At 44.0% G+C, this 26,580-nt stretch overlaps 1 protein-coding gene across 2 annotated transcripts in view; it reads left to right on the forward strand.

Annotated features, from left to right (window-relative positions):
• BRINP2 (BMP/retinoic acid inducible neural specific 2) overlaps positions 1–26,580 on the forward strand; it is a 427,262-nt gene that overhangs the window by 314,622 nt on the left and 86,060 nt on the right. For both annotated transcript variants that reach the window (XM_073571293.1, XM_073571292.1), the window contains exons 5-6: positions 9,994–10,099; positions 18,167–18,403. In XM_073571293.1, coding sequence (XP_073427394.1) covers positions 9,994–10,099; positions 18,167–18,403 — 343 coding nt within the window. The remainder of the gene's footprint in view (positions 1–9,993; positions 10,100–18,166; positions 18,404–26,580) is intronic.

Consider the following 26,580-nt stretch of genomic DNA (forward strand, 5'->3'; position numbering starts at 1 on the left):
TTCAGCCATCCCCGGTCGGGGGTGTGCTGAGTTCCATTTTTGTCTCTGATCAGTTTGTCTCTTTGCTCTGTCTTCAGAATTTACCTGAGTGCTGATATAGTCTTTTTGAAGTCCTAGCGACTTCAGGGCCTGTTTTTCCTATCAGACGGTTGGGACATTTTTTTGTAGGGTTTTTTACGGATTGCAGACAGCAGCTTTTCTATCCTGTCCTTTTTAGTTAGCTTGGGCCCCATCGTTTGCTCAACCTATTTTTCTATCTGTGTTAGTGTTTTCATCTTGCTTCACCGTCATTAAATGTTGGGGGCTGCCTATTGCTTTGGGGTCTGCTCTGGAGCAGTTTAGATTTCCCCTTTCTTTCTTTAGGCCTATTTAGTTCTCCGGCTGTGTTCGAGGGGTCTAGGGCATCGTAGGAACCCCCCACGGCTACTGTTAGTTGTTGTGGATAGGATCAGGGGTCTGCAATCCAATAGCTACCAACCTCTCCGGTTTTCTGGACTTAGCTTGTATTTTTGTTTTTTCCTCCTTCGGTGACTCATTCATAACAGCGATGCTTGGGAAGGTGGAGCAATCGCTGCAGCTTCTGCATACGACTGGAGTGTACGGACGACTGGCGGGTGTGCGAGCACAGTCTTCGCACCTTATGGAGCAGGGGTGTTAACGCCGGATAATTATTGAGGAAGCACTGCACCACCAGGTTCAAGGTGTGAGCAAGGCAAGCTATGTGTCTGAGTTTTGAAAGTGCTATGGCTGCCACAAAATTCCGTCCGTCATCACTAGCTACCTTGCCTGCCTCAAGATGTAGACTGCCCAGCCATGACTCAGTTTGTCGCTGCAAGTAGTCAGCCAGTACCTCCGCGGTGTGTCTGTTGTCTCCCAAACACATCATCTTCAACACAGCCTGCTGACGCTTACCACTAGCTGTTCGATAGTGGGACACCTCGTGTGCAACACTGGCAGCTGCGGATGGAGTGTTCGTGCGACTGCGCTCTGTGGACGAGCTTTCACTTCTGGAGGAGGTGGGTCGAACGCCTACAGCCAACTGTTTCCTATACCGTAGGCTGGGCAGCACTGTCCCACCGCCGCTGTCCCCTGTGGACCCTGCATCCACCACATTAACCTTGTGTGCAGTGATGGACACGTAACGGCCCTGGCCATGCCTACTGGACCATGCATCTGTTGTGAGGTGCACCTTTCCACTCACTGATTGCTTGAGTGCATGAACAATGCGGTCTTTCACATGCATGTGGAGGGCTGGGATGGATTTTTGCGAAAAGAAGTGCCGACTGGGTAGGTCATAGCGTGGTACTGCGTAGGCCATGAGCTCGCGGAAAGCTTTGCTTTCAACCAACCGGTAGAGCAACATCTCTAATGAGAATAGTTTAGCAATGTGGGCGTTCAAAGCCAGTGTACGTGGATGAGAGGATGAGTACTTTCTTCTCCTACTGAGAGTCTCTGGTAGGGTGAGCTGGACTTGAGAGCTGCATATGGTGGAACTAGCGGTGGACATGGCGGACTGAGAGAGGGTTGGTGATGGTGATGGTGTTGGTGGTGTTGCTGATGGCCTAGATTCAGTCTTTCGTAGCAATAACAATGTGATTCCATGACTGCTTTGCCCTTGCGACGACACCTCGACATTTGCTGCTGGTGGTGTGCTAACCGGTGGGCTTACAGTGGCGGAAGCGATGTAGCGTTGCTGACTACCTTCATTCGAAGCAGGTGTACATGTGGTACGTGAGGTTTGGTAGTCCGTCCACGCTTGCAAGTGCATGGTGGTTAAATGTCTAAGCATGCAACTGGTATTCAAATTTCTCAGATTTTTCCCTCGGCTAAAGGTCTTTGCATACTTCTTACAGATAACTTTTGCCTGATCATTAGGATTTTGTTCAGAAAAGTGCCACACTGCACTCTTCCTACTATGGAAGACATTTTGAGACCTTGCACGCTGTGCTAATTTGATTGTCTGGCCAAGCTGTCCTGCAACTCTTTTGGTTTTTGTAACACGTTTTTGGACTGCTACGGTCCAGCCAGATAACAGCTGTTGCGATGTCGTTGCCTGCTGCAGATCCTCCTCCTCCTCTTCTGAGCTATTGGCAGCGGCACCCTCTTCCCCCAATGAATGCCAATCTGGGTCAACAACTGGGTCATCCATCACCTCCTCTTCAATTTCATGTGCAACTTCCTCTGTGTCACCGTGTAAGGTGGTATAGTATGCAGGAAGGGGCACCTGAATTTCATCAATGTCTGATTCTGCCTCAGTACACTGCGAGGACAGTGTAGTGCTCTGAGTGAATGTACCAGCAGAAAAATCTAGCAGTGGCTGTGCATCAGTGCACTCCATGTCAGATTCATCTTGGACTGGGGAATTCACGATTTGACTTGCTAACCCAGGCATGGTATGTGAAAAGAGCTCCATAGAGTAATCGGTAGTGTGGCCTGCCACATCCTTCACTTTTGGTAGGGGTGAAGGACACAAGAAAATGTGTTGTTCCTGACCAGGAGCCTCCAATGACGACTCAGTGCTTTTATCTTTTAAACTTCAGAAGAGGAGGCGAGAGAGCTGGAGGCTGTGTCAGCAATGTAAGCCAAAACTTGTTCCTGAAGCTCCAGCTTTAAAAGTGGTTTACCTACTCCCATAAAAGGAAGCCTTCGAGGCCTTGTGGAGCCAGACGATGACGCAGGCTCAACACCTCCTGCCTTAGGTGCTATTGTGCTTTTGCCACTACGAACAGATGTAACACCACCACCACCACCTTCGGGACCAGCTGGCAACCCCTGCCCACTTCCATGATGTCTTCCACCATACTTGCTCATTTTTGTGAAAATGTACCCAAAATACCACCAGCTATATGGTACTGTAAAACAAGGTAGCAGGTGTATCTACTATTGGTAAGAATTTGAATCTCACTAGAGATTTGAGGACACTGAACTATTGTCTCTGGCCCAGTAGAGATTACACCTCAATGTAACAGGCTGAAATTGGATGGTGAATGACAAGGTGGAGGGTGTCTATAGGATTGGTGAGATTTTGGATCTCACTAGAGACTTGAGGACGCTGACATTGATGCTCTCAGTCCAAGTATGGATGCAGGCAGCCAAAAAAGGCAGGACTGCTGCACAGTGCACACACAAAAGGGTGGAAAAATGAACGCTTGGTAACTGTGCAGAAAAGAGGAAGAAAAGTATTTTTGCTTTTAAAAAAGCAGTTTGCACAGCAGTGTGCAAACAGCAATGCAGCTATCAGGGAGCCTTATAAGGCAGCCTAATAGCCAACAGAGCTGATGCACAAAAATAGAGCCTCCCCTGTCACTGCACACAAAGTGTTGTGTTGTAAGTGGAAATCGCTAACAGCAGAAGCAGTTTTTTGGTTCTTCTTCCCTAACTAACGCTCTCCCTACAGAATCAGCAGCTCTCCCAATGCTAAGATCAGCATAAGTAAGATGGCGGTCGGCGTTTACGCCCTTTTATAGCTCCTATGATGCCACACAAAGCCAGCCAATCACTTGCATGCCCTTCTCAAAGATGGTGGTGACCGATGCCTATGTCATCGCGTTGCCCACAGTGTGCATCCTCCATCATTGGCAGAAAAAGGGCGCTGGAAGCATCTTTTGAAACACGACTTTGGCGCTCTGGTCGCCGACCTCGTGGCCGGAGGTCGGATTTCGTTTCATGAAACCCGACTCCAGCGATAGTCGGCGACTTTTGAATATGACCGACCCGTTTCGCTCTAATTAGTACCATTCCCGCCGGGTTTCCAACCATCAGTGCCAATTACATATAAAGGTCCCAGCGCACAAGTCATTCTGCCTTTAAGTGGTCCGGGATGACCTATCCTTAAGGCCCCCATACATATTAGATAGCTATTTGTAGAATGATTGTTCAGCCAACTGCAATTTCTCCAAATTCGCCCATAAACAAACAAAAAAGGATCAGTGATTGAAATTAATTTCTCATCATCTTGAAATCATCTGTCAGGGGAAAGTCCTATGGCCCCAATGAACATTATGTGGTTGGCTGTCCCCACCAAAATTGGTAAGTTGGGTGGACTTTTACCTAATGTGTGGATTGGCCTTTAGGAAATGTCATCAATATCAGATCCTGCTATGGCCAGAAGAAAGCAGGATACAGAGCTGGGACATCACAGCTCTTTACACTGTCTGGTAGTTGTTCTCCGGTTCTGAAGATCTGTTCTCAATCATTTCATTTTCACAGAACCCAAAAAGAGATAATTGTTGGTGTATCAGGTTAGAGAATGCCATGTATCTGGTATCGATGACTTACCCTAAGTCCTGGAAAGCCCTTTTAAAGTCAGCCTTGTACAGGGGACAGTAAGAAGCTTTACACAAATCGATGCAGGTGCTAAGTGTCCTTCTACGAAGATCAGTCAGCTGATCCTATGATGACAAAAAAGTAAGATTTGGGAGTAGATGCAAATCACCCCTTCCCATGTTTTCCAGATCAAGATAAATAAAGTCGTACCTCTTAATTAATATTTGACCCCAATTTCACTGACTTCCAGATGAACAGTAGGATGTGACACTTATCACCCTTTCGCAAAAACCTCGTAACTTTACAAAACTTAACTTCTTTACTATGTATCTGCTTTGCCTGCATCCTCAAACTAAAAGCATCATTTGTACAAGTTTCGTAGCAACAGCATTAGTGCTTCCAGTATCTTCAATCATCCCCCAAATTTCCATGGCAATATGAGTGATGAGTGTTACTCTTTCTATTCTGTAAACTGTATAGATGGAAAGGGAACAAAAGCTTAAAACATGGATTCTTACATCTTATTGTTCGGTGTAAATATGAATTCCTCACTACTTTTAACAATGACAGTAAGTCAGTTTCATCATTGTTCTTAATGCTACACTTCCATTAAGCGTTGTGTCTAGTACTGGTACATCTGTATATATGCACTGTAGGGAGGTGAGTGGCATCGTCTTATTTTACACTTTATTATTCTTGTCTTTCATGTTTAGAGCATGCATCTAATTGGCAACTGTATTTATCATTACTTAACTGTAGTAAAACCGGTAGTCTTCTGAAATTCTTTGAGCAAAGAAATATCAGCCGCTAGAAACTCACGGTGCGGAGGCATAGCTAGAAGCTTCTTGGCGATAAAGGCTTATTCTCAACTAAGCAAGCTAGCTATCCACAGGATAGGTGATAACTTGCTGATTTCTGGGGGTCCCACTGTTGGAAACCCCACTGATTCCGACAAAGAGTCTCTGAAATGCCTTGGTGGAATAGAGCGGTGACCATGCATGCATTCACACACTCACTTCATGAAATGCATCATCGCTCGATGACACCAAGGAATTTCAAAGCTCCGTTTCATCACCGCTTTTAGAACATTGAGAGAAGAGGATGAGAATCTATTTGGCACATGATCTTGTCTATGCAGATCATATCTTGGCAATCTTATGACCACATGATCCTTCTGGCAATAGAAGGGAATCTTGGCATTGGGCATACACTGGCAGGATTTGCAACTCTGCAGTCCCATAGAGTGACTGCAAAAATGTGGCTCAAGCTTGGAAAACATCTTCAAGGGAGATAGGTAGCATATGCATGATTGCTGGTGGGTCCAACTGTTAAGATGTCTGCCTATTACACAAAATATGTGTTTTAAATTCCTCTGTCTGAATGATTTTAAGAATGTATGACCACTGCTCCATTAAATGTCTATAGGGGTAGATGCACGTGCCCACTACTGCTCCAATCAGACAGGGGAGCTTGCCTTCCTTCCTGTCTCAGGATTATTGTGGGATTAAGCGTTCGAACCCTGAGGGATCACACACTTATTTATAATGTACTGTGAAGAAGTGAAAAAATTTTTTTTTTATAAGAGAATTGTTTAGGATCCATTGCACTCATAGTAAGAACCCATAGCTAGCCCCTATAGAGTCCTTCCTGAAAACTAAATAAAACTCTATATAATGGCATGCAATGGACCTTGCATTTAGTTTCATGGATTCTATATAAATCCATACAAATAAAATATGCCTAAATAAAAAATTAGAGGTAAACGGAGGAATGGTATGGGATCACAGCAGTCTATGGGCTTCACACTGTGAATCCAAATAAGATGGATCTATACTACAGTGATATATTTGTGCCGTAAAAAAACGAATAGCAGAAAAAGCAATATATCTGACTGTAACCAGTGCAGGCATGATATTTCCTAAACTGTGCACAGTTCATAATAGGATAAAATGCAAAAAATTATGGGTCATATGGTGATTTATGTTGTTTGGTGTTACCTGTGTCTTTTATAGTAGTCAATGATTGCGGCATGGAGTTGAAAATTATTGCAAAATTTCTGTTTTTCTTCTTGCGCAGCCTTTATTTATTGATTGGTTCTACCTTCTGAGAGATCAGATATGTCTTCCCAAGATGTGGGCTCATATACATTGGCTTCACATGCCTCGTATGAGAGACGTACAGATGGTTTATCCTTATTCTCTTTTAATGTTCTTTTTCTGTGTTCAGTTGTATCTGCCCACTTTGTAGAGTTTGGACTTGACATGACTTAAACCATTGGTTCAGAAGTTGTCTGATCTCTATCAGTTTTCTCTTCTGTTCTTATTTTCAGTGATGTCACAACATTATCTTTCAGTTTCTCAGAGAAAGTGACGCTGTTGCTAGTAAGTAGCTCTATCTGCCCTGGTGTTTAGAATTTTGTACCCCTCACATTTGATATTGTGTGGTCAAATGGTCATGAAGTCCTGGTCTGATTCTCTTCACAAATTGGTTCTCTTCTTGCCTTGTATCTAATGCAACATTCACATCTGACAGTATTTGGACAAGTGAACACTATACAAAAAATAATTGAATTTTATAATAATGAGTTCTTAACGCTGTCAGGTTCTCCTTTATGCAGTTCCTTAATGTTTTCTGGATGTGTGTGACACATACATTTGTGGATACAGCCATTGTGTTGATGTGTGTCATGCTATATTTGTTCCTTAACTATGTTGAGATTATAGAAATGCTTATCAATTTTGGCAATAGCTATCACCATGTTTCCAACCAAGATAACACACTTATCATCTTGATCTTTTAGCTGTCATACGCTTTGCTGATAACAATCCACCTTCTAGACCTGGAACATACAACACGCCTTTCACTGAAATGGATATAGTCTGTTCATTTTAACATGGACACACGAGGCTTCTATGTCCAGTACCTTCTGCCTTTATTCTGTTTCCATCAGAAAGATAGATTGTTTTATTGTATCAGTCTGTTCATCAAACTGTGATGTGCTTGAAGCCAGTCACATAACCTGTTGCAGAATTTCAGCTTCCATCAGAAGCATTCCAACACTCCGACACTGAGGGAGAATTAACTGTTTTTCTTGGGATATACAACAACTGTCATCTGCATCATCACAATATGGAGGAATTACAGGGAAAAAAACAAGCAAACAAACCTGAGAGGTCACGCAGTACAGAATTAACAACAATAATTAACACAGCACCATCTGCTGTCTGCTCAACACATTTCTCAAACATAAGCCTGCAGCTGTTTACTCCAACTGGAATAACAGTATTAATAAAAATAAAAGTGTGACTACGTGTGAACATAGCCCATTCATGCCAAGTAGAGATGAGCAACTTTGCCTTTTTTAGGGTCGACTCAACTTTCTCAAAAGTCGGGTTTCATGACACCCGACTTTCTCAAAAGTCGAGTCGAACGAAATCGGCCGACTATCGTGAAAAGTCAGTGCGTGAAATCTCTCTCTCTCTCCCCGGACGCTGCACATGTGATCTCGTTGCCCACAGTGTACGTCCTTACTGTGGCTGAAAAAAGTCACGTGCAACGTGCAAGCATTCTGGTAAATCCGACTCTGGCGCTCATTTTGCCGACCGCATGGCCGACTTCACGCTGTGGTCGGGTTTCGGTCGGCGAAACCCGACTTTGCCATAAGTCGGCGACTTATGAATCTGGCCAACCTGTTTCGCTTAACTATAATGCCAAGTTGTCTTTCTTTTACTCATTTTGATCTAGTCAAAATGAATATCATCAATCTCCAAACAATTGGAATCTTTGCCATTAGATTTGACGTAAATATACCTGGCATCAGATCAGAGTACATATCTTTAGCAGGTACATTTTCCAAGAACCATGGACCTAAGGAAAGCAATATATATTGAGTATGTTGTCAGGAATTGCTCCTTAAAAGGAAATTGTAATGTAAAAGACCTATTCACCTGCAGATATGGGGTTAAACTGCAGGCTATTAGCATTCTGAAGCTGTCCGGCATTCCCACAGAGAGTTCCGCTCCCTGGAGGAAATTAATTATATTCTTCCAGGCAGACTCTGTCTTTCAGTCATAGGAGTGGGCTGGCAAGACTTCAGTCACCGTTCAGTGTATAGTGACTAAAGCCTCCCTGGCTCATCCCTGTGATGGCAAGTTTGAGGCTGCCAGGGGAACAAGGTTTATTTCCTCCCCGCAGTGGGGCTTTCATTGAGGGTGCCAGGCAGCTTTAAAATGCTATTAACCTGCAGATTAAACCCATATCTGCAGGTTAATAGTGTTTTTTTGCATAACAAGTTCCCTTTAAAAGGGTTATTGGGGACTTTGTTTTTTTTTTGGCTATGGGGCTAATAACTTACTAGCAGGTAGTTGCTGACTACCTACTTGTTTTGCCCTGAGATGATTTGTTTCAGCTTAGGTTGTGATTCTCTGGCTTCATTTGCTGTCACATCAACAGAGCAGCACTTTCTCTAACGGTTTGCTGTGTTGACGGTATGTCAATCCTGACATCATGCTGATTGAGAGCCGGCTCTCTTAGGTTGCGGGAGCTAATTGTCAATCAGCATGACATCTGCTGTGATGCCCCATGTAAAGATCATTGTGGAAGAGAAGAAGCTGCTCTTTCAGCATGATGTCACCAAAAGCAGAAGAATCACTAGCAAGAGCAGTCCGTGACCGCTCTGAGCCAACGCAAATCATCGGAGGGCAGAACAGAGAGGTAGTTGGCAACTACCTTCTGGTAAGTTCTTAGCCCCATAGCCAAAAAGCCTCCAATGTCCCTTATAACCCCTATATTATTATAGTTGTTTTTGTATCCGGAGACACCAAAAACTAGCAATGACTTCCGGTTGCAATGGTATTTAATTTCCATGGAAAGCAATTATCTATCTAAATGACTATTAGTATCTATTGTCTGTGCATTGGTGAAAGGAATGATTGGAAAATGATGATTGAGTTGGACTTTATAAACCATTAATGTCAAGGTCATGCAGCTTTTCTTTATACCCCTTTTTCCTGCTAAATTTTCTTTTGGGAAAGTTAATACTAAAAGGTTAAAACTTTGATTACATTCCCCAGGTTATGTACGAACGTTGGACTATTGCAACTTTGGAGTAATGTGAAATGCATTTACCTTGGTATGACTTAAAATAAAAACATGTTTTTCATCTGACTTTCTGGTAGGATGGCAATCAGAATGTAAAATCCGCTTTTGATAATGTTACAAGGTGATTGACGGGAAGGAACAGTCAGGCAGTGAGGGTTTAGTGGAGCAGCATCGAATTCCGATAATTCTTCACCTTTGTGACCTCTTGAAAGAGGAACTTGTGTCACCTTTTGTATCACTTGGCATCGTTGTTTACTGTTTTTTGTGACGTTAGTGTTAATCATTACTATCCGGAGAGCTGAGTGCGCCGATTGCCGACACGGAGAAATTCAGCACATCTTAATATGTGAAAAAAAAAAAATTCTAGCTAGTCCATTAAAAGGCATCATTGCACAACAATTTTGAAAACGAATAGGAAATTAGTCATTTATTTTCCACAGCTTTGATTTATCTATTGGGAAAACATACATAATTTGTGTTTAGGTCAAAGCAATGTCAGCCACCGGCACAAGACAAGCGAAATAGTTAGGGATTTGGATGATAAAGCAAATCATTGATGTCCTTAATGGCAGAAAAATAATTGAATTTTATAATTGTCAGCTTGTAACGCTGTGTCCATTTATATAGGTAACCGAGACGAGGACCGGTCCCCTCGGATGCAGTAACTACGACAACCTGGACTCTGTCAGTTCCGTTTTAGTGATGGGTCCTGAAAGCAAAGTGCAGCTTCTTGGTAAGAATAACATTATATTGGCTTCTGAATTATCCGTGTTATTTCACTGATAACAGCTGTCACTGGGGAATGAGAAGAAATTGGAAGATGCGAGAAAGAAAAACACTTATGCGAATCTTTATAAAACCAACAAATTTACATGTAATTACCGATGGCCGCTAGGAATTCAGTTGATTTACCATTTTGTTGATTGCAAACTGACCAAATGTATATAAAAAAAATCCAGCGATTCAAGCAGGTGGTGCAGAAGATGAGGCATAGCGTACGTCGGCCATGCGCAGGTCTTAATGCTGTATGTATCACATATATGGATTAGAGATGGGCGAATCCTAAATTACTCGGAATCGCTAGACTCTAACGAGTCCGAGTGCAGGACTCGCTACTCGTTGCGAGTCTAGCGAGTCCAATGTTAATTAATGGGGAAGCGAGTTTGCAGCGATTCCTCTGCTGCTGGACCCGGATTGACTGTCAAAAATGATCCTACAGTGATAGCGAGTTAGCAAAACTCTGAATGCTCTCGGATTTAAACTCTGAAAGCAAAACTCGGATTTAAACTCTGAAAGCAAAACTCTGATTTAAACTCTGAAAGCAAAACTCGGATTTAAACTCTGAAAGCAGAAAGCATTGATCTGAGAATCTGAGTAGAATACAAAACGGACCAAAACTAGGATTGCCATTGATTTACTTTGGACTCGTTACTGTACGAGTAATCACTTGGAAACTCGCAGAGTACCGAGTCCTGCGAGTCCCCTACTACTCGCAGAGTAACGAGTCCTAACGAGTAGATTCGCCCATCCCTAATATGGATGCGAAACCTGGACGATAACGAAACAAGGCAGAAGAAGAATCGACGCCTTCGAAATGTGGTGCTGGAGATGGATGCTATCAATACCATGGATGAAGAAAGAAAAAAAAACTATTTTGGAGGAAATCAAGCCTGACATGTCATTCAAAGCAAGGATCACCAAGCTATGACTTATCTGCTATGGAGACATCATACGAAGAGAGCAATCACTGGAGAAGGACATCATGTTCGGAAGAATAGAAGGAAAAATATGAAGCGGAAGACAAGCAATCTGATGGCTTGATACAGTCAGGAAAACAGTGGAGAAGACCCTGGAGGACCTATCTAGGTTTTCACAAGATCGATCTTCCTACAGGGTGTTCATCCATCAAGTCGCCATGGCTCAAAATCGTGCTGAAGACCGTTATAAGGAATAATAATAATAATAATAATGACAATGAATTACTTTTAACAGTATTTAGATGTCATCTATATATACTGTCTATAACACTGAAATTGCAACACTAAGAAGGAAATATTAAATTATGGAAATCAAAGGATGGACAACCGTGTTAATGAACTGCAAATTATAAAAAATCTGGAAACAAAATTTTCAAAACATCTTGATTTATTCAGTTTTGAAAATAAGTGTCACTAACAGTGAGGTTATTAATGACTGTCTGAGGAATGTTCTGCCGTGCTGAATGGACTTGGCTAAATCGTCAAGATCCGCAGCTACCTTTGCAATTGCTAACCAGTGATGTCCCTGATGTGATGCAAGACAATTCTAGAGATGTTGCAGCCATTGTAGCACATTAAGGCCATGCAGGTTACTCACAATAGTACCAGAAACATGCGGAGTGGTGCTATTGTGTTGAAAATTGGCTTTTGTGACACTTTAGAGTAATGGCCGTACAACTGGTTCCACAACCAAATCAATGTAACATCGAGTTGTTAATGTAAGTGGAATGAAGACAAGAGGGGAACGTCTACTATTCATTTTGCCACCACACATCATAATTCCAGGAGTAGGACGGCGTGACGTTTTCTCGGGAAGGCTTCTTTATGGTGTTGCCCACGTGGTCTCCAGACCAATCTCCGTCTATCATTGCATTCGATGACTTTTGCTGGGTTGTGAAAACAGTGTTTCACATCTTAGGCTCGGTATCTTATGTTCAACTTCACTTGCAGTACAGAATGGATCAATCGTGGATCAGGTGGTACGACCATTTCTCCAAAGTGTCCTTGGAACCCTTTTTCAATTCGACAATGGCCAGGCTGAACGTTGCGTGTGCTACTGTGCGCAACCTGTGTGACCTAAAGGTGCTACCTCATTGATATCAGACAAGGTGTGTAAATTCATGTATTTCTCAGCTTGGTGCTAATACTGAATATTGAAAAATTAGAGCTGTTTTGAAAATTTTGATTTCAATTTTTCACCATATGCAAATCATTAGTATGTTTGTTCATCCTTTGATTTCCTGAAATCTACAACTTTTTTTTTTTGATTTATAGAAGTCCATATACAGTATATAGTGTAAAACTATACAGCATATATATACACAGTAGAATATATGTAATAGCATATATATTTACTGTAAACGCTATTACATATATTCTACTGTATACTGTATATACTATAAAGTTTTACACCATATACTGTATATATTTATATATATTACCCTGCTAAGTACCCGATCATTCATGTACACACACCAGTCTATAGTTACAAGTTACGTGTGTGTACTAGTTCTTCGGTAGCGCCGCATTGCTGTTCATTTAATGTAATGTCTGCTTTTATCCCTTGGCTTATTGAACATCCAATTTTCTGCTCATTATATGAAGTGCAGTTGACACTAATGGAGTTTACATTATAAATGCATCATCCTATAATTACCAATATAAAGGTATTTGTTTATTTCGCTGCTCACTTTATTGGATTCTTATTTTCGCACGGCTTTATGGTACTTGCTAGTATATAGGGGATCTACGTGCAGACTCTCTGAAGACCACAGGAAAGTAAATCCTGGAGCAGTTATCTTCATGTTTGTCGTAAATGATGCCACAGGTCAGAGCGAGCCATGATCGTATACACTGGGTTCCATTATAAAACCCAGGCTGAAATCGATACCAGGATATCCAACAACGGCATAATTACTGCTAGACCGGAGAGCATCATAAAAAATGGAAACTGTTCAACAGAATCCCATGTAATGAGATTCTATGAACATAAGTAGGTGCTGGGGAAGATGATGTTTTATGAGAGTTGACATGGAGCTATATCAGGAGTTTCCTAATAAAATTCAGGTGCAAATAAATGAAAATTTAGTAACACAAGGGAATAAAAGTCCAGTTCTTGTAGTCAGCTCCACAGTCAGAACGTGGTATTTTTTCTCACCAAGACTTTACATAAGGGCCATAAGAAGAAAGCCCAATGGCAATGTAGAATTGTATAAGTAAAATAAATCTTGTTAACCAAAGTTCCTCTGCAACTTCTTAAAAGGGTTGTCTCATAAACATTTATCACCTATGAACAAGATAGTAATGAGAATGGGGGTCCTAAAATCCACTGTGGCCATGAAGTGTTACTGAGCATGTGTGACCATTGCCCTATTAAATGTCTATTGATAGGTAATAGTGAATGAGGCAGTGGTTGCACATGCTCAGTAATGGTTCTTTCTCAAATGGGACTTTGGCTCCTCTGTTCTTGCGATCAGTTGGGTTCCCATTAGATAGACCCCAAGTGATCAGACATTTTTCACCAATTCTGTGTATAGATGATATACATTGTCTATGGAGCAACCATTTAAAGGGGTTGGTCACTACTTTGACAGACCCTTTTTAATTGCACGTGTTCCTCTAGTAAAATAAGAACAGTTCATTCTTTATGCACTGGCAGTGTTAAATCGATAAGCTGAAAACTAGATGAGCTCACCATTGTAGGTGTCCACCATCGGTTAGGTTTTGGAGGTCCAGCGAGATCCTCGAACCGGGCAAATGAATCCAACAAAACGACGAAAGGCCGGCGTCTCTGATAAAATTTCGGCAAGCGGTGCTGACATGTTTTTCCACTTCAACAGTCCTAATCGTAACAATTCAGACTGTTCAAGTCGAAACGCATCAACACCAGAACACTGACCTGTTTGTGACCTGATTTTAATGAAAGTGCAATAAAGCTGCCAAGATTTTATCGGAAATGCCGGCCTTTTGTCGTTTTAGTGTTAAAATGATGTCGGCATCAGGTCTACCGGCACTCTTGTGACATTATGTCAAGTGAAATAGTATTATAGAAGAAAAGAATTTCTTGTACAATGATATTCCTTCCTGAGCAGAAAAGAATAGTACGGACCAGGAACAAGGGACTAGGAAGAAGCGCCACCTTGGCATGAAATGGCTGTTGTCCATACGTAGGAGTATGCCATTAGCTACCACGTTGTTATTTTTATCTATCTGGAAATAAAGTCCTCTGAATTCTATATATGGATAAATGCTGCTATTTTTTTTGTTCTACAATCCTATTGAATTTACTATAGATTCATAGCTGAGCACTATCAAAAGGGAACGAGATAACATTCTTGTACAGTGCCGATATTTTTTTCTTTTTTTTCTTTCTATCGATTTATTATGTCATGTGACCACTGCAGACGCTCAGCGAACGATGATTGGCTGAAGTTTATCAATATTCAGTCAGAGTGGCCATCCTTTTGGCCAAAACAATAAATGCAGACGTCTATCAGAATCTGCAGCACTCGCGTCACATAATAATGTCACATAAGCATCGAAACACTAGGCGCCATCATCGCTGGAATGGCACTGCGAAGGTGAGCATAAGCTTAATTTATTTAACTTGGAGGACTCGGGCATATAAAGTGGTTGTAAAAATATTGGACAACCCCTTTAAAGGATCCACTTTGAAGGATACAACTATCATAAATGGAATGATTATAAGACATGCTATAGAACTTAAAGTCCCCAACCAATGACTCATGAGTAGAGATGAGTAAATATGTTTGGAATTGGTTACTGAATCTGAATTTGCCATATTTGTGCCATATTGGTACCCTATTAGTGACAGATTTATGTTTGATGATCATAATTTGGTCTTTTCTTCTTCCATTGACCCCAATAACATTCGACTATGTTTGGCGAATAGTACAAAAACAATATTCGCCGCCGACCAGTATCAGAACCGAATTTTGAAAAATTCGCTCAACTCTACTCATGAGAGTTAGATGTGCCTCTCAAGCTTCCTGAACCTTGGGCTTTAGCAGTTTGCAGATGTTGATGTGCACTAATAGTCCAAGAAGGATATCATGGAACCTGATACTATCGTAAAAAAAACACATCACAAGTAATTAACAGTAGTGTAAAAGTCACATCAATCAGTCAGATACCTGCTAGGATTTGTATTGAAACCTAGCAGCTTATGCTCTGATTCAGCATGGTGCACGACATCAACAGTACAGTATAAAAAGTACAGGGTCACATAATGACAAAGTAAATACTGTTGTGGATTTCAGCTTTCAGCAGAATGGTCAGAACTCAGACATGGTGGAAGAATAAACTGATGGGACATATGAAAACCATAATCTTCATCATGAATTACAACATGGACAACACAGTGAAGAAAGTGATACAAACAAAACAAAGATGTCATACGATATGAATAAAGACTTTAAAGAAAACCTGTCACCAGGTTTGGCCGATATAAGATATGGCCACCGCCTTTCAGGGCTTATCTACAGCATTCTATAATGATACAAGAAAACACAGAAGGACAGATTTGCAAAAATACTCTGCAATAAAAAATGGCAGTAATCAGCAAGTGCTGGATAACAAATACAGGGTATTTAGTCGATATGTTTTTTTACGCAAAAAAATGTACACCAAGCTGCTCCACCATGTCAAGGTAACCCCCATCGAAGCAGTCCCTATCTAATGTATTAAAAACCTGAACATGTGAACAGCGTCTAATATGAACAGGATTCAGACAGGCCGCTCCCTAGTATGGGCTTGTGGTCTGAGACAGCTCTTATGTGCAAGTCACACAAGAGAGGGGTGGGGTCTCCCAAACCATGCTAAGCAAGGAAAAAAAAACAGATTAAAAACACACATGTGACATGCACAAATGTGAACACGTCGATCAGACAATGCTCACACCACCCACTAACTGAGATACAACAAGAAAACACAGAAGGACAGATTTGCAAAAATAATGATGTAGATAAGCCCCTGCTCTGACCTGAAAGATAAAAAAAAAAAGTTTTATTATACTCTCCCGGGGGCAGTCCTGCTCCTCCCATCTTCTTGTGATGCTGCCCTCCTGCTTGCTTCATGGCTCCCGGCATCTCACTCCTGCGCATGCGTACTTATCTGCCCTCTTGAGGGTAGAGCAGAGTACTGCAGTGTGCAGGCGCTGGGCCTTGCTGACCTTTCCCGACACCTGCACACTGCAGTACTTTCCTCTGCTCTCAACAGACAGATAAGTATGCCTACGTAGGAGCCCAATGCTGGGAGCCATGAAGCAAGCAGGACGGCGATGATCATAAGAAGATGGGAGGCACCTGACTCGGACCTGCGACACCCATTGGACTGGACTGCCCCCTTGGTGAGTATAATAAAGTTAGTTTTCTTATCTTTCAGGTCGGATCAGGGGCTTATCTACAGCATTCTATAATGCTGTAGATAACCCCTGAAAGGCGGTGACTGTATCTTATATCGACCAAAACAGGTGACACTTTAACACAACACCATCTGGTGCTTGCTCATGATAATCCCTCCACGACATAAGCCTGCAGCTGATGTACATTCCAACAAATACCACCTTAGAGCGCTGAAATCATACCAGCCAACAGTGAACAATTTACAGCTCCAACCAAAGAGCAACCTACTAATACAAAGCTGAAAACATACTGCAATATAATAAAGATTCACGCTGGTCAAAAGCCTTGTGGGCCCATGGCCATTCTTGAGACTCCTTTTATTAGGGACTGATGAGTTATCCTTTATTGCTAGATGGAGTAAAACATCCTTAAAGGGAGTCTGTCAACACAGAATGACTTTTTTAGCCAAGAATATGGGCACCCTTGGCGTGGCCAAACATTTATGTGCACTTTCCCATTTACTTGTTTTTGATCTATCTCTTCCGTTTTCTGGGTGTGTAAATCCAGAGCTGTCAATCAAAGAAAAGAGAGGGTGAAGATAGAGGGAAAACAGGGAGGAGGGAAGCTAGATTCAAATGCTTGGTCTCACCAAGGGTGCACCAAAACACTGTAATTGCTGTGAATTGTTGTTCTGTGCTGATATACTCCCTTTAAAGCCAACTCTAAAAGGATGGGTTTTTTTTATAGATATACAATACTGCAGTTAAAGGCAATTTAAACAGGTTGTGCAATGTTACTATCTGTAGTAGATGACCCCCACTAAGTGTTAGAAAGGGACTTAAAAAGGTTTTTTGGTACAAAATCGGAATTGTTTGCAAGCCAGAACATAGAGATCTCTTGTGAGACTGAGAACAAGCTGTGATTCCAGGATACAAGAATCCCTGAAAAATTAATGAAACTTGTAGAGATCTTGGACTTTTTGCATTGTTACTCACGCCTGCGCTCAGACGTCCAGCGATATGGGACCTCTAAACCTCAAACAGTTTCTGTAAAACACCCTCCAAACTTTGTGTTTTCTTTGAGTCGCCGAGTTTATTTTATACTTTCACTCTCCGACAGCGGGCACTTGGAAGTAGGCACAGCACAATTTAGCTCTGTCAAAGAGCTGCTTGCAGGCAAGTGCGGACCTGATCGGAATGCACAATCGCATCCAATTTATTGTATGCACGGATGTTTACCAATAAAATACTTGTAGTTTTTGCATTTATTATTTATACTTAAAATAGAAGCAAGAATATATTCCCAGGGTTGCTTTGTTAGATCAGACATTGATGTTCCAGCTGCTGTAATTAACCAAAGTTTCTGGGCCGCAGCCAATCGGAGACAAGCTATTGAGTTCTCCATTGCTCTAATATGTCGACAGAAATAGGTACAAAGAGTGCACCTGGTTTTAATAGGTGATGCCCATAAATAATCGTTACAGTGCCTGCTAATTAGCAATGGCTGTGGGACCAAAATCATACACGATTTCCAAGAACTGCCGGAATAATATCAGCAGGGTCTATATGGAGATAAATGCCCCGCCCGCTATATAGAGATAAATGATATGTGTAAGACATCAGAAAAATTCATTGTCTGTTCGCCGCAGTGCTAATTGGGAATATGTGTTTCTATCCCCAGGGTTACAGGCACTGCTTCCCCAGTATTTACGAGTGAGATTTGTGAGAGCTGCATTGTCCTACATTTCATGCAACTCCCAGGGATGGATGGAGTGCCAGGCGGGAGAGTGCTGGTGCCACTGCGATGTGGCCTACCCACAGTGCAACTGTCCAGCAGAAGACATCCACATCCTGGAAAAGAGCCTCACCCAGACCCAGGAGCAGGCAACCGGGCAGAACAAAGAGTTTGAGGAATCAGGTAGGAGGCTAAATAGCACTCATCGCCCCCGAATAAAGATTACTATGGTATAATGAGCGTTACTGCAGGTTTTTATTTTTTCTTTACTTTCTTTCCTTCTTTCCATCTCTTCTTCCTTCTTTCCTTGTTTCCTTTCTTCTTTCCCTCCTTCTTTCCTGCCTTCTTTCTTTCTTTCTTTCCTTATTTCTTTCCATCTCTCCTTTCTTTCTTTCTTTCCTTCTTTCTTTCTTTCTTTCTTTCTTTCTTTCTTTTCTTCTTTCCCTCTTTAATTTCTTCTTTCCTTCTCTCCTTCCTTCTTTTCTTCCTTCTTTCTTTCTTTGCAGCGTTCTTTCTTTCCTTCTTTCCTTCTTTTTTTCCTTCTTATCTTCTCTCCTTTCCTTCTTTCTTTCTTTCTTTCTTTCTTTCTTTCTTTCTTTCTTTCTTTCCTTCCTTCCTTCCTTCTTTCTCTTTCTTTCTGTCTTTTTTTCTTTCTTTCCTTCTTTACTTCCTTCTTTCCTTCTTTTATTCCTTCTTTCCTTCCTTCTTTCCTTCCTTATTTCTTTTCTTTCTTTCTTTCTTTCTTTCTTTCTTTCTTTCTTTCTTTCTTTCCTTATCTCCTTCCTTCTTTCCTTCTTTACCTCTTTCTTTCCCCCTTTCTTTTCTTCTTTCTTTCCTTCCTTTTTTCCTTCCTTCTTTCATTCTCTCCTTTTTCTTTCCTTCCTTCTTTCTTTCCCTCTTCCTGCCTTCTTTCCTTCCTTCCTTCTTTCTTTCCTTCCTTCCTTCCTTCTTTCCTTCCTTCCTTCCTTCCTTTCCTCCTTCCTTCCTTCTTTCTTTCCTTCTTTACTTCCTTCTTTCCTTCTTTTATTCCTTCTTTCCTTCCTTCTTTTCCTCTTTCTTTCCTTCTTTCAATCTCTCCTTTCTTTCCTTCCTTCATTCCTTGTTTCCCTCTTTCCTTTTTTCTTTGCGTCTTTCCTTCCATTGTCTTTCTCTTATTATATAACCTGACACATATTGATAATGACTTCCCCCTCCACCACTTTACATTTATTGGCGCCTTTGTGCGATTGGGCATCAAACACATATGTTGTAATAAAATGCATTTTACTAGCGACTATGAGTCTAACACAAGCAAAGTCTTGGAAGCACAAGAATTTCAAAAATAAAAATCACTTATGCCTGTGACTGCATTCACACGTCTTTAAAAAATCAAAACTGAAGAGATCCAAAATCGCCCGGCTCCAGATGTGGGTAGGCAGTTGATAAACATTCAAGTCACAGAGTTGATGAATGACCTGATTAGGCCCAGAATGTGATTAGATGTGCAGTTATCTCACCCTAAGTGTCGCTATATATAAGACATGTCAGGCTTCAGCCCTTATACTGCATATTAGTATCAGCAATTCGTGTAAAGTTATTTCTTACATGTGTTTTTGACAAAAAATGATAAACATGAAAACTTAAAAAATGGAAATAAAATAACAAGCAATATGGTCGGCCACGCCATACACTCAAACTCTATTCAGCCGAAACTTGGGAGAACATTTTTTAAATGGGGTGTAGATGAGTAAACCACTTCCAGAAAGCTTGAATTAATTTAACCTGAGTATAAGTGGATCAAGCTTATTAATTCATCATGAATATTCCTTTTTCCCCTGTTACGTGCTACAGAACCACTCAGCACCCAGAATATGTTGTGCAGTTATATGTATGTATAATAGGTTCTATGTGAGATGCATGTCCCTAATGCACCAGCCCACGGGCTGCGCCCCTGGGTAGAGGGGACACGATATTCTCCTTTTGCCCGCCCTCCCCCCACCTTTGTAATTCCCACAGGAAACATCGGCAGGCTCCGGCCACCTGCATCTTTTGTAATGCATGTCTGGCCTGCCGCTTTTCTATTGGCCTGCCCTCTGTATCTGTGTGATATATTCTGTGTCCTGTGAGTAAAGTGTTGTGAGACTGGAAATACGTGGAGAAGCAGTGATCTTTTATATGCGCCCATGTAACCAAGGAATTCCAGCCAGCGTCATTCATTCAGACTCCAGCCAACGCAGAGCGGACCTACGAAAACGCGGGGTGGTACTGAAAGAGGTACTCCAGCTTGGTAGACCCCGTTACACTGGTGGCAGCGGTGGGATATGATACCCCTTCTACAGGAGGAAAGGAATGAATGGAAAATAACTACCAGAAGTTAAAGAGGACTACATTAAAAGATCTGGTGGAAGCCCGAGGGTTGATCGCCAGCAACAAAACGAAAGCGGATTTGATAGCAGCCATCATGGAACACGACAGTGCAGCGCCCCCCAATATGAATGTGGAGGAGACCGAATTCCAGAGAGAGGTAAAGAACAGACTGGCGTTCTATGGCCCAAACCCTGCAGTAGAGATCATACGAGAGGTGATGGCTGATGTGCGTACTGATCTGAAGGAAAAGATGGCCGAGCGGACCAGGATAGAGCTAGCCAAGATGGAGATGGCAGAGCGGAGAGAGGAGAGGCAGTGAGCAGGGGGAGCTCAGGCCTTCGACCAGGTACCTTCAACAGTAAGCCACAAAAAGATCCAGTATAATGCCTTCCGACAGTTGGGGGAGGCAGAGGAAGACATTGATGGCTTTCTGCAGGACTTTGAGCGGCAATGGGCCCTTCATCAAGTGAAGCCGGAGGAACGGGTTCAGATTCTGGCCAGCAAGCTGACAGGCCGGGCAGCGAAAACCTATCGCACGGTACCTGATGAGGACTGTATGGACTATGAGCGGATCAAAGAAGTGATCTTGGCCCGGTATGCGCTGACACCAGAGGCATACCGCAAAAGTTCCGCGGACTTATAAAACGCGTAACCGATATCCACGCTGAATCGGCCTGTAAATTACGGTGGTCACTGCTACAGTGGGTACAAGGGAGCCAAGCAACCACTAAGGAGGACGTCCTCCAGCTCTTCCTGTTAGAACGATTCTTTAATGGACTAAACCCCGAGACACAGGAATGGCTTCGGGACAGGCGGCCAACGACTCTTGAGGAAGCCGCTCGTCTGGCCGATGAACATCATGACGCCAGGAGGCCGCAGTTGTCCGGATCAAAGGTGGTTACTAGGGGCCCGCCCATGGACCTGGAGGGGCTCAAACCACCGAAGATTGTAGGGGGACCAGATAGAAACCCGGCCTACCACAGTCCCCCTTGGGCGCAATGCCACACCTGTCGTCAGCTGGGCCACCTGCAAAGACAATGTCCCAACCGGCCTCAGCATACCCAGTGGCCAAAGGCGGGAACAGCTACCTTCATCCGGGCTGCTGTACACTGCTACCAAGGTGAAGCTGACCCGGCATTGGGGGCTACGACTAACCAAGGGGTGGAAGAGGTGGAGGAAGAGCTGCATGAAGTAGACCCCGTGCAGGCAGCCCGGGCAGATAATCAACAACAGCATCGACAGGTCGTGTGGATTAATGGGAAACGTATGCAGGGACTAAGAGATTCTGGGGCAACTTTGACCCTTGTGAAGCCTCATCTCGTCCGGGACCAAGAGAAGACGGACCGGACATTGGCAGTCCGTGTAGCAGGGGGAGCTATACACCGACTGCCCACTGCCAGGATTCACCTGAACTGGGGAGTCGGGGATGGCCTTGTTAGGGTCGGCTTGATGGAGGATTTGCCTGCAGACGTCTTGCTGGGAAATGACTTGGGGCCCATGTTGTCTGTATTCTCGGTGGCCCCTCTGGTTGAGACCTATCCTGTGACCACCCGGAGACAAGCTCAAGCTGTGGAGGCGGAATCACACTCAGAGGAGGCTCAGGTAAGACATCCCAGCCCTACATGTATTCCCATAGCCAGACACATTTCTTGGGCCACCCCAGATGAATTTAAGAGGGAGTTACTTGAGGATCCTTCATTAGAGGGATATCGTGGGAAGGCACAGGAGGGGAGAGGAGTACTGGAAGGGGAACAGTTTGTATGGAAGCAGGGACTCCTCTACCGGATCACAGAGCAGCACCACACAGGGATGAGCCCCACTATAAAACAACAGCTGGTAGTTCTCAAGAAGTATAGGCAGGAGTTACTGCGAATCTCTCCTGATATACCCTTGGCTGGGCACTTCGGCATCAGTCGCACCAGGCATCGTCTGACACAAAACTTCTTTTGGCCGGGGGGTAACCTATGATGTGCGTCAGTACTGCCAGACCTGTGACAGTTGTCAGCGCATTGGCAAGAGGGGGGATCGATGCAAGGCCAAATTACGCCCCCTCCCCATCGTGGAGGAACCATTTAGCCGAGTAGCGGTTGATCTGATAGGGCCGTTAGCCAAACCCAGTCCGTCCGGGAAAAGGTATATATTGACAGTGGTAGATTATGCTACACGGTATCCAGAGGCGGTTGTGTTACCTAATATACTGGCAGAGACGGTGGCGGCCGCCCTGCTCCAGGTTTTCTCACGGGTTGGATTTCCCCGGGAGATTATCTCGGACCAGGGTACCCAGTTTGCAGCAGAGGTGACCAACAAACTGTGGAAGCTGTGCAGCGTAAAGTCAATTAGAAGTGCCCCGTACCACCCGCAAACCAATGGGTTGTGTGAACGCTTTAACGGGACATTAAAACAGCTCATTGGGACTTTTACAAGGACCTACAGGGACTGGGAGAAATTCTTGCCACACCTCCTGTTTGCCTATCGGGAGGTGCCCCAAGAATCCACGGGGTTCTCCCCGTTCGAGCTGGTATACGGGAGACGGGTAAGGGGACCCCTAGACTTAGTGCTGGAACACTGGGAGGGGGAGGGCCTCATAGAAGGGGTACCTATTGTACCCTATGTGCTGGAATTCCGGGACCGCCTACAGGAGCTGACCCAGGTTGTACGTGAGAACCTGCAGGCGACCCAGCGGCACCAGTGCGAATGGTACGATCGGAGGGCGAGAGAGTGCACTTTGGAAATAGGACAGAAGGTCCTGGTGTTAGAGCCCACTAAGCAGAATAAGTTTCAAGCTGCATGGCAGGGGCCCTACCAGGTAGTGGGGAAAATAGCCGACACAACCTATAATGTCGCCGATTGTGATGACCCCAGGGTTATCTGCATGTTCCACATGAATATGCTGAAGCCCTACCAGGAGTGCCCTGAAGAGGTAGTGGCCATTTGTGCACCTGAAGCAGAGGATTTAGCCGGACTTCCCTTGCCGGATGTCTTAGGGGAAAGGACTCAGTTTAAAACATGGGACCGGGTACACTTGGGTGAAGACCTAGGCCCTGGGAGAGACAGCAGGCAGAGGCGTTGTTGAGGCTGCGACAGAGGATGTTTTCAGAGAGACCGGGTACACTCGCCTGGCACAACACAAGGTTGAGACCCAGGATCAGACCCCCCTACGACAAAACCCCTTCCGCGTCCCTGAGTCTGTACGAGAGGGGATGCGACAAGAGATACAAGAGATGCTGCGTTTAGGGGTCATTGAAGAGTCAGATAGTCCCTGGGCATCCCCCGTAGTGTTAGTGCCCAAGAAGGATGGGACTACACGGTTTTGTGTAGACTATCGTAAGCTCAATGAGAAAACAGTGACGGATGCATACCCCATGCCGCGTATGGATGAGTTGTTAGACCGGCTGGCGGGGGCAAAGTATTTGACCACCATCGACCTATGCAAAGGCTACTGGCAGATTCCCCTTAGTCCTGACGCTATTCCCAAGTCGGCATTTGTCACACCGTTTGACTTATTCCAATTTCGAGTTATGCCATTCGGGATGAAGAATGCCCCGGCGACCTTACAAAGGCTGGCTGTCCGGCTTCTGCATGGTCTCCAGGGCTATTCTTGTGCCTACCTGGACGACATCGCCATCTGCAGTGCAACATGGGAAGAGCATCTAAATCACCTAGAGACAGTATTGGACAGGATCCACCAGGCCGGAATCACCCTGAACCCAAACAAGTGTCACATGGGCAAAGCAGAGGTTCAGTATTTAGGGCATTGGGTGGGAAGTGGGAAACAGCGACCAGAACCAGCCAAGATTGAGGCCATAGCCAAATGGCCATCCCACGCACTAAAACCCAGGTCATGGCATTTCTAGGGACAGCGGGGTATTACAGGAAATTCGTTCCCAATTACAGCAGCGTAGCCAAGCCCCTCACTGATGTGACCCGTAAGAACCAACCCCGCCAGGTAACCTGGACCTCAGAGTGTGAGGAAGCCTTCCGCCAACTAAAGGACGCTCTCACCAATACCCCTGTATTGGCCGCACCCGATCCAACTAAACGTTTCCTGGTTCACACAGACGCTTCTATCTTTGGATTGGGGGCAGTACTGAGCCAAGTCGGGCCGGACGGCCAAGAACACCCGTTAGCTTACCTGAGTCGGAAACTACTACCCCGTGAAGTAAGCTATGCGGCCATCAAGAAGGAGTGCCTGGCGGTAGTATGGGCACTCAAGATGTTGCAACCATATTTGTATGGACGACAATTTTCCCTCCTAACGGACCATAATCCCCTAGTCTAGCTTAATCGGGTCTCCGGAGACAACGCCAGATTGCTGCGGTGGAGTTTAGCCCTACAACCTCTGGACTTCACCATCCACCACAGACCCGGCAAGCAAAACGGTAACGCCAATGGACTAAGTAGACAAACGGAACTTGTACCAACCCCATAAACTTCGGTAATCCCCAAACCGATCCGTTGAGGATCAGACTGTGTATGCCGATCGCGTCGCTGAAAAGGGGAGCCGTGTTACGTGCAACAGAACCACTCAGCACCCAGAATATGTTGTGCAGTTATATGTATGTATAATAGGTTCTATGTGAGATGCATGTCCCTAATGCATCAGCCCACAAGTTGCGCCCCTGGGCAGAGGGGAAACGATATTCTCCTTTTGTCCGCCCTCCCCCCACCTTTGTAATTCCCACAGTAAACATCGGCAGGCTCCGGCCACCTGCGGCTTTTGTAATGCATGTCTGGCCTGCCACTTTTCTATTGGCCTGCCCTCTGTATCTGTGTAATATATTCTGTGTCCTGTGAGTAAAGTGTTGTGAGACTGGAAATACATGGAGAAGCAGTGATCTTTTATATGCGCCCATGTAACCAAGGAATTCCAGCCAGCGTCATTCATTCAGACTCCAGCCAACGCAGAGCGGACCTCCAAAAACGCGGGGTGGTACTGAAAGAGGTACTCCAGCTTGGTAGACCCCGTTACATCCCCAAAAACTGCCATTAGAGAATAGTTGGGGCAGCCTCAAACACATAAGGCTCTGTTTACACTGTTAGCAGAATCCAGGGGTTGCCTTGACATTCACCCTGCACAGGGATATGGACACTCAAAGGGGCCTCTGGGCTAGGGGCCCAGAATCAGCTGCTGTTTGATGGCAAGTACAAAATCATTAGCCAGGAGAATCGGGAAAAAAACTAACCAAGGTCAGGGAACAGGATAGATCAGGATAAAACACTAGAAGCACAGAACACAGGTAAAACCAGGAAGCACAAACATTGACTGGCAGTCAAGAGTCCCACCCAGTGCTGACAGATGGAAGAAACCCAAACTAATAGGATTATTAACGCCATAGCTTCTGGACTGGGCAGAGCCATACGTCCCAGGAATAAAATAGGATTGATGCTGTCAAGCATCACCTGCAACAAAAACAAGTCCTGCCTTGCGGTCGAAGTAGAAACCGGCACAGATTTTACAATCAGGAAGACTTCCTATGTATTCCTCTGACTAAAGATTCTAAAGGTTATGATTTCTTTGCCAGACATACCCCTCCATCTCGCCAAAGCTACACTCTCATAAACATGAGCTCAAGGTACTGGTACTGTGTTAGTGATGGGTATTTCCGAGGCACTTATTAGTTCGACTTAGCTGAGTCTTAATGGGATCCCATGAAGCTGTCCTGATCTTTGATGGATGCAGAAGAGTGGTTTTTTTTTAACTGCTCATTTACCAGGCAAGAGAATAATAAAGGAGAGGGGCTCTCACTATGAGACCTCTTCCTTAATTCTTAAGTGCAGTAATGTGCTGATAATTCCGCCATCTTTCCTAGTTTCCAGCCCTGCTCCACTCGTCTTCTTGATCACATAACTTCAGTTCCAACTTGCCAGATCACACTGGGGTCTGTGTGTGAGCCTGAAATCGCTGTAACATTGTAAACCTATGGAGTCTTGTTCTGACTCTCTACAGATGTACACTGTAAATGCCACTTATGGCTCACACATAGGCCCCAGTGTGATCTGGCAAGACTGAAAAT

This window comes from Dendrobates tinctorius, unplaced genomic scaffold (genome assembly GCF_039654945.1).
Source record: "Dendrobates tinctorius isolate UK_male_01 unplaced genomic scaffold, ASM3965494v1 ptg000029l, whole genome shotgun sequence".
Taxonomy (NCBI): domain Eukaryota; kingdom Metazoa; phylum Chordata; class Amphibia; order Anura; family Dendrobatidae; genus Dendrobates; species Dendrobates tinctorius.